General features: G+C 48.3%; 1 protein-coding gene across 11 annotated transcripts in view; it reads left to right on the top strand.

Annotated features, from left to right (window-relative positions):
- PML (PML nuclear body scaffold) overlaps positions 1 to 9,209 on the top strand; it is a 60,919-nt gene that overhangs the window by 29,406 nt on the left and 22,304 nt on the right. For 10 of the 11 annotated variants that reach the window (XR_001830765.2, XM_017548034.2, XM_017548037.2 and 7 more), the window contains exons 3-4: positions 333 to 913; positions 2,324 to 2,394. Coding sequence is in view for 10 of the 11 variants with exons in the window: in XM_017548034.2 (XP_017403523.1) it covers positions 333 to 913; positions 2,324 to 2,394 (652 nt within the window). In the remaining variant the exon portion in view is untranslated. Of the gene's footprint in view, positions 1 to 332; positions 914 to 2,323; positions 2,395 to 3,003; positions 5,523 to 9,209 lie in introns of those variants that run through there. The other variant, XM_017548043.2, reaches the window with a different exon arrangement.

The following is a 9,209-nucleotide window of genomic DNA, read 5'->3' as shown; positions in this document are numbered from 1 at the left end:
TTTTTTTCAGTAGAAACAGGGTTTCACCATGTTAGCCAGGATTCTTGCGATCTCCTGACCTCGTGATCCACCCCCCTCGGCCTTCCAAAGTGCTGGGATTACAGACGTGAGCCACCATGCCCGGCCTACTGCTGTTATTTTTTATACTCATGTGTTATTGGTAGTTTGGATACTATCATCATAACCACAAACACCGAATTGGGAAAGGCAGGGACCCAGAAACATCCCATGATTCAAAGTCTGGTAATTTTGCAAGAGGAATTTAATAACGAACGTTTTAAGAGGAAGGAGTCAGGAGAGTCCTAACCTAGGCCGACCTTGTGTGTCCACAGCATCTACTGCCGAGGCTGTTCCAAGCCGCTGTGCTGCTCGTGCGCGCTCCTTGACAGCGGCCACAGCAAGCTAAAGTGCGACATCAGCGCGGAGATCCAGCAGCGACAGGAGGAGCTGGACGCCATGACGCAGGCGCTGCAGGAGCAGGACGGCGCCTTCGGCGCGGCGCACGCGCAGATGCACGCGGCCGTCGGCCAGCTGGGCCGCGCGCGCGCAGACACCGAGGCGCAGATCCGCGCGCGCGTGCGCCAGGTGGTAGCTCACGTGCAGGCGCAGGAGCGCGAGCTGCTGGAGGCGGTGGAGGCGCGGTACCAGCGCGACTACGAGGAGATGGCCAGCCGGCTGGGCCGCCTGGACGCTGTGCTGCAGCGCATCCGCACGGGCAGCGCGCTCGTGCAGAGGATGAAGTGCTACGCCTCGGACCAGGAGGTGCTGGACATGCACGGTTTCCTGCGCCAGGCGCTCTGCCGTCTGCGCCAGGAGGAGCCCCAGAGCCTGCAAGCCGCCGTGCGCACGGATGGCTTCGACGAGTTCAAGGTGCGCCTGCAGGACCTCATCTCCTGCATCACCCAGGGGACAGGTAAGCAAACGAGCCACCTTCCTGGGTGGCCTGTGCCTCGATGCTGCACCCCGGGGAAGGCGAGTCAGAAGAGATCATCTCCATTTAACAGAAATGGAAACTGGGTTTTTATTCAGTCTTTGGGGTTTGATATGCTCTTAGGTTCCAGGGTACAGGATAGGGGGAGATGAGGCTTTGAAGAGGGCTGCAGCCACCCAGAGGGGACACGTTTTACTAATTTACGAGGCTTTATGCATTGACCAAGCGATGACTCACGGGGAACATGTGAAAGTTGAAAAACTGAGAATCAGACCTAGTATCATTTTGGCGCCGGAGGGACCAACCACGTCAGGAGGTTCTCTTAAGCCTCTTGTCTTGGAACAGAGAAGTCAATTGGGACCTGGGGTTAGGGCAGAAGTGGGCTAAGAAAACCTCCTGGGGATGGTTGAATGCCTGCCCAAAACCATACAGTGGCTCAGTGGAGGGGATCCCTTGACTGCAGGATGACCTGCTGTCTGCCAACCTTTGTACACTCTGCCTAGTGTTGGGCACTTGAGAGGTAGGGAGACAGACCATTTCCTGATCTCAAGGAGCCAGAGCGACATCAAAGAGCTGGCGAATGAGACAGTGTTCAGCTCTGCAATCCAAATCTGGAAATTGTAGCGGCTCGGTATTAGCTGGAGGAGGGGGCTTTCAAAATAAGGGGTGGTGGGAGTACACAAGAGGGTCTCCGGGACTCTTTGACTAAATCTCTAAGCTGGAACATGAGTTCTGAGCAGCTGGTATAGGATGTACTTATTGGGAAAGGGTAGGGAGGCTACAGAATCTGAAGGCACCTAAGCAGCTGCCAGTGACAGAGAGCTTACTTCTCCTGGAGCTGGTCATGGGTCATAAAGGATACTCCTAGAGGGCCTAGACCTGTGCCTTCTCCACCTAGGCAGTGAGTGTTACCCATATCAAGGAAATGACCCCCCAGAGTTTACACAGCTTGCCTTGGGTGTTATAACTGGGCAATGGCAGAAAGAAGGGTTATTTTATTCCGAAGCAGAAGAGATTCAGATTAACAAAAACCAGCCTGCAGATAAGGAAGATCATGGAGGCCTCACGGTATGCAGAAAGTCGGTGGGTAACACTGGCTTTGTGATTGCACACACTTAGCCTTGCTGGTGGCCCAGAGATGGAGAGGGGTGTAGTTGGGGTTTGGAGCCAAAAGCAAGCACTCTAATGCCACCTCTCTTTCCCTTCTGGCTGGGTTCCTGCCCACTGCAGTTGAGAGAGCTCTCCTTCCAGCTGTACCCCCAGGCAGTTGTCCAGTGCTGTGGGATGCCCTGGAATATAGGTATACAGGAAAAGCAACAGGAACCTCCTCTCAATCACTGTCCCAGGTCAGGATGTTCTTGACCTGCCTGTGACCTTCTCTGTGTTCTACAGATGCAGCTGTATCCAAGAAAGCCAGGCCAGAGGCTGCCAGCACTGCCAGGGACCCTATTGATGTTGACCTGGTGAGATGGGTTTGAGATCTGAAGGGGAGGTGGTGGGGCCCAGCAGGTCAGGCAGGTTGTGAGTCCTCCTGTCCCTGTGTCTGCAGGGAGAGTGTATGAGTGAGGGACAGCAGTTAAGGAAGGGTTGGCTGGCTGGCTGGCTCTAGGCTCCTAAATGCCGTAGTTGCTCTTGATGGGCCATGAGCCAGGTTCAGTGGGGGTTAGATGCTTGGTAGACAGACGGCCACAGGTCAGGGCTCTGCAAAGGGAATTCCAGCATTAGATGGCATATGGGTACCTTCCAGCCATAAGAAACTATGGTTGTTAGATGTATGGTTAGATAAAGGGTCAGCAGCCCTGAGGGTTATTACAGATGTCCTCTCCCCTCCTGCGACCCTCCCCCACAATGTGTGAGCCTTCCGCTGGGGTCAGCATAGGTGAGCCTTCCCCCGCTCTTCCACTGCATGAGGTTCTTGGAAAGGAATGGGGAGTGGTGTCAGGAGTCAGATCTCAATCCCAGTTGCCTGGGTTCTGCTGGTGTGATTCCAGAACCACCATTCATGTCACAACAGAGTGTCTCAGGGTTGGAAGGTACCCATGCCCCATCTAATGCTGGCGTTCCCTCTGCAGCACTTCTGACCTGTGGCTGTCCAGCTTTCATGCACTCATCTCCAGGGACAGGAAGCTTGCTCATTCTAGAGGCAGCTGCTCCCACCTCTGGACGGCTCTGACTTAGAAAGTGCTTCTCTGGGTGGAAATGCAGTGGTGTCCCTTTGACCTGCCCCCTTTGGCACTCACAAGTATGGCTCTTCTCCACCAGAAGAAGCATCCTCAGCTCCTTCCTGGACCTGGCATCTGGTCTCTTCCCCGACCTGGTCACTCAGGTTTAAGTGTGCCTGGCCCATCAAGGATCTGGCCCAGGACTGGCCAATCCTTCATGGACTGCAGGTCTTCTGGTGGCGGGTAGGGACCTAGCTTTTGCCATGGCATGACCCATAAGAGAGAGAGAGAGTGCTGTAGGTTGAGGTAATCAAGAGGCTTCCTGGAAGGGACAGGACTTAGAGTCTGAGAGTTTTAGAGCTAGGCAAGAGCATGGAGTTTAACCCCTTTTTTTTTTTACAGACGATGAAGCTAAGTCCCAGAAAGGCAATGTTACTTACCCAAGACTACACGCAGCAAGTTAGGGGCAGGACTAAAACCTGACTCTTAACTGCCTTGGCTACTGCACTCCTATATACACAACTTCAAAAGTAAAAAGAGCACTTTAAAAAATACATATATAGGTAACACATTCACATAGTCAGAAATAAAAACAGAAAGTGATCAGTAGTGTCTTACTCCCACTTCAGCCCCCAGTTCACATACCTAAATATCTAGATTTTTAAAATTTCTTTTGAAACAGAGTCTCACTCTGTTGCCCAGGCTGGAGTGCAGTGACACAATCTTGGCTCACTTCAACCTCTGCCTGTTGGGTTCAAGCGATTCTCATGCCTCAACCTCCTGAGTAGCTGGGATTAGAGGTGTGTACCTACACGCCCAGCTAATTTTTTTGCATTTTTAGTAGAGATGGGGTTTTGCTATGTTGGCCGGGCTAGTCTCCAATGCCTGGTCTCAAGTGATCTACCCACCTCAGCCTCCCAAAAGTGCTGGGATTACAGGCATGAGCCACCATGTCCTGCTTTTGTTTTTATTTCTTATATATCCTTCCAGAATTTGCGTAATTATAAGCAAATATTATTATAGATATTTGCCTTTTGCATTGTATGTTTTGCAAAGTTCACATAATACTATGTACACATGGTATTGTACCAGAATTCTTATCCTAAGGTAAGGAGCTTCCTGATACCTTTTTGCAGTGGCATAATCGACTGTTGAATGGATATGGCAGGTTTTATGTAGCCAGTTCCTTGTTGCTGCATATGTAGGTTGTGTTGCTATTACAAACAATGCTACAATGATTAATGTTCACAAATAAATAATATGAAGTCATAAGGCCGAGTGCAGTGGCTCACACCTGTACACCCAGGACCTTGGGACACTGAGGCGGGCAGATTGCTTGAGCCCAGGAATTTGAGACCAGGCTGGGCAACATGGTGAGACTCCGTTTCTACAAAAAGTATAAAAATCAGCTAGGTGTGGTGGCACGTGCCTATAATCCCAGGTACTCAGGAGACTGAGGTGGGAGGATCACCTGAGCCCAGGGAGTTGGAGGTTGCAGTGAGCCGTGATCACACCACTGCACTACAGCCTGGGTAACAGAGTGAGACCCTGCCTCAAAAAACAAACAAATAAAATCAGCTGCCCTTGGTCTTCAGACTCAGCTGTCTTCCAGGTGCTAGTCATTGGTGAATGAATAGCAAGAGAACCTGCACTGTCTTGTGTGAAGGTCAAGGAAGTTTGGGTCTTTGTCTTAATAAAACCAGAATAGACATGGCCTCTCACCATCAGCTGTGAAGCAGCTTGAACTTGGACTACCAGAGGGTTGCCGTCTTTGCAAAGCCTCTGGCTTCAGTCCTTGCCTGGGGGTGGTGGTGGAGCTGAGGGAAGGAAGTAGGGGACACAGTGTGAGTGCAAGGATAGGTGAGGCAGGCACCGATGGCTGTCCCAAGGGAAAGTGGCTCCATCAGCCATGCCAGGAGAGAAGCAGCAGCTCTTGGGCCCGTATTTCTGCTTTAGAAGGCAGGAGTTGGGTATCTAGCTCCAGCGCTCATCCCTCGAAACTGCTGGTTTGTTTCATTGCAACTATATGCCTGGAAGAGATGAAGAGAAAGCTCAGCAGGCTTCACTAGGATTGTTTGAGCAGAGTGGCTGCAGCTCGGGTGCTTTCCCTCCTCCTCTGTTTCTCATAGGCCTTTTGTAATCATGTTATAATACTTTAATGGAAAAAAATAAATTTATTATTTTAAAGCTATAAAAAATTATAAATCAGTCATTATGATTTTTTTTTTCCTCTACTGAGCCCTCTGGTGTGTTCCCTGTTTTATTAAGGTGGATGGAGGGGGCGTCAGGGAGGTTGGGACAGAGGCAGAGAGGACGCCAGCCTGGCTTTCGGGGAGTTTGTGGCTTGTCTGGAAGAGGGTCTTTTATATACCAGCAGTTTGCACAGCCAGACCCCAGAAAGATAGAGAAGGAACTTTTAAACTCCTTTTAAAAAAAGTTTAATTGTGGTAAAATACATATAAAATACATCATCTTGACTCTTTCAAAATGTTCAGTTGAGTGTACACTGAGTGTACAGCTCTGTAGCACTGAGTACATTCACACCGCCAGGCAGCCCTCACCACCACCTGTTCCAGAACAATTTTCATTCTCCCAAGCTGGAACTCTGTCCACATAAAAAAGCCACTCCCCAGGCTGCCTCCCCCAGGCTGCCTCCCCTCAGCCCTGGTGACTCTTGTCTACTTTCTGTCTCTATGATTTTCACTACTCTAGGTACCCCCCAGAAGTGGGATCACTCAGTATTTGTCCTTTTGTGACTGAGTAATTTTACTTAACACAATGTTCTCAAGGTACATCCATGTAGTGTGTGTCAGAATTTCCTTTCTTTCTTTTTTTTTTTTGAGATGGAGTCTTGCTCTGATGCCCAGGCTGGAGTGCAGTGGCATGATCTCAGCTCACTGCAACCTCTGCCTTCCAGGTTCAAGCGATTCTCCTGCCTCAGCCACTTGAGTAGCTGAGATTGCAGGCGCATGCCACCGTGCTTGGCTAATTGTTTTGTATTTTTAGCAGAGACGGGGTTTCACCCTGTTGGTCAGGCTGGTCTCAAACTCCTGACCTCGGCTTCCCACAGTGCTGGGATTACAGGTGTGAGCAACCATGCCTGGTCAGTTTCCTTTCTTTTTAAAGCTGAATGATAATATTCCATTATGTGTATATTCCACATTCTGTTGATCCATTCATCTATTGATGGACATTTGGGTTATTTCCATTTATCAGCTATTGTGAATATTACACTATGAACATGGGTGTACAAATATCTGGAGACCTTGCTTTCAATTATTTTGTGTGTTTACGCAGAAGTGGAATTGCTAGAGCATATAGCAATTCTATTTTTAATTTTCTTGGGGGCAATCACCATGCTGGTTTCCATTTCTTGATTGCACCATTTGACATTTCTACCAGCGCACTGTGTAAAGGTTTTGACTTCTCTACCGCCTGGCCAACATTTGTTATATTGTTTCTTTTTTTTTCTTAAATAAGTCATTCTAATGTGTGTGAGGTGGGTTAAACTCTTTTTTGACCTATCCTCTATTTAAAATTATATATATATATATATATTTTACATCTTAACTTACAGTATATGCATATATGCACACATTCCTATAGCTGAAGCAGAAGTTTTATGAAATAGGCCGGGTGCAGTGGCTCACGCCTGTAATCCTAGCACTTTGGGAGGCTGAGAAGCTGATCACCTGAGGTCAGGAGTTCGAGACCAGCCCGGCCAACATGATGAAACCCTGTCTCTACTAAAAATACAAAAATTAGCTAGGCACAGTGGCGCGCACCTGTAATCCCAGCTACTCAGAAGGCTGAGGCAGGAGAATCGCTTGAATCCGGAAGGCGGTGGTTGCAGTGAGCCGAGATTGCACCGCTGCACTCCAGCCTGGGCAACAAGAGTGAGACTCTGCCTTTAAAAAAAAAAAGAAATTTTACAAAATAAATTATGGTTGTTACATGGGATGTACCCTAATAATTTCTATTCTATACTATTAATTTTGATACAAAAATGTTGGTCACGACCCACTAAATTGCTTTCATGGTTGGATCCACAAATGGGTCAGAAGCTGCCGTTTGAAAAACACTGGCCTTAAGAGTGACTGTAGACTTTCCTAGAGGCCTGGCAGAGACAGATCCTGGGAGATCATCTGTTCTCTCCCCTTCCCCAGACTCAGGCTCACACTCTCTAATGCAGAGATCATTCTCATTCTTTTTAAAGATGTTGAGAAAAAGAAAGGAAGGAAGGAAGGGAGAAGGGAAGGAAGTCAATCCATCATGACCAATGGTGTGGGAGCCCACGAGAAGGACCTGCCATGGGGTTCTGGTACCTGGCACACCCCCGAGCCAGCACTGTGCGGGAGCCACCCCTGCCTTCACTCCCACACCCTGCAGCCTCTGTGGTGAGCCTCCTCACCCAGCCTCAGCTTCCCCGGGCGGTTCTCAGAAGGCCCACACAGGAGAGACAGAGCTTGGCCCCATGAGGAAGGCATATCTCTGCCACTCACTCATTTTCAACAGTCAGTCCAATGAATGCTTCATTTTCACATAAGACAGAAAGATGGTGGGGAGGGATGTAAAAGACTCAGCGAGTAAAGAAAATGAAGAGCATGTGGGGGCAGGAAGAGGCCTCCATTTCAAGTCACTGGATTTGGCTGGGCATGGTGGCTCACGCCTGCAATCCCAACACTTTGGGAGGCTGAGGCAGAAGGATTATCTGAGGTCAGGAGTTTGAGACCAGCCTGGCCAACATGGTGAAACCCCATCTCTACTAAAAATACAAAAATTATTGGGCATGGAGGTATGGGCCTATAATCCCAGCTACTTGGGAGGCTGAGGCAGGAGAATGGCTTGAACCCAGAAAGCGGAGGTTACAGTGAGCCAAGATCATGCCACTTCACTGTAGCCTGGGCAACAGATTGAGACTCTATCTCAGAAAAAAAAAAAGAAACCAACAAAACCAAACCACTGGATTCAAGCCAGGCCAGGGTTCCCGAGGTGTATAACCTTAGGAAATCACTTCACCTCTCTCTGACTCTGTTTCCTTCTCTGAAGATTGGCAATGATCATAGTATGGTACCCACTTTTTTTTAACTCTCATTTTTATGGCAATAAAATTCATATAAAATTCACCATTTTAACTCTCTTGAAGTATTAGTACATTTATAATCTTTTTTAAAATTTTTATTTTTTTTCTTTGCAGCTCCAGCTCAAATGATTAAGTTTTTTTCTTTTTAATTTTCAGAGATGAGGTCTTGCTAGGCTGCCCAGATGGGAGGTTCAGGTGATTCCCCCACCTCAGCCTCCTGTACTTTCATAATCTTGCACAGACCTTGCCACCTATCTGGCCCCAGAATATTGTTATCACCCCAAAAGTGAACCTCTCACCCATGAAGCAGTCAGTCCCATTTCTCCCTCCACCATCTCCTGGCAGCCATCAGTCTGCTTTCTGTGTCTATGGATTTAGCAACTCTGGACATTGCATGTAAATGGATTATTCAATGTATATTTTGTGTCTGGCTTCTTTTTTTAAAAAATTAGTTTATTATTTTATTATTGTTTGAGACAGAGTCTCACTCTGTCCCCAGGTTGGAGTACAGTAGCACAGTCTCAGCTCACTGGAATGTCCACCTCCTGGGCTCTGCAGTTCTCCTGCCTCAGCCTTCCAGCTAGCTGGGACTACAGGTGTGCGCCACCATGCCCAGCTGATTTTTGTATTTTTAGTAGAGATGGGGTTTCGCCATGTTGGCCAGGCTGGTCTGGAACTCCTGGCCACAAATGATCCACCACCTCGGCCTCCCAAAGTGCTGAGATTACAGGCATGAGCCACCACGCCCAGCTGGCTTCTTTCAGTGAACGTAATATGTTCAAGGCTCATCCATGTTGTATATGTCAGTATGCCATTCCTTTTTATGGCTGAATAATATTCCGTCACGTGGCTATGCCACATTTTGTTTACTCACTCATCAGTTGATGGATATTTAGTTGTTTTACCTTTTGGCTATTGTGAATAGCGCTGCTCTGAACATTCACGTGCAAGCTTCTATTTAAACATCTGTTTTCCCTTCTTTTGGGTGCATACCTGGGATAGAATTGCTGGGTCATATGGTAATTCTACATTT

Source organism: Cebus imitator, unplaced genomic scaffold (genome assembly GCF_001604975.1).
Source record: "Cebus imitator isolate Cc_AM_T3 unplaced genomic scaffold, Cebus_imitator-1.0 Scaffold203, whole genome shotgun sequence".
Taxonomy (NCBI): Eukaryota; Metazoa; Chordata; class Mammalia; order Primates; family Cebidae; genus Cebus; species Cebus imitator.
This window is presented reverse-complemented; position numbering and strand designations above follow the sequence as displayed.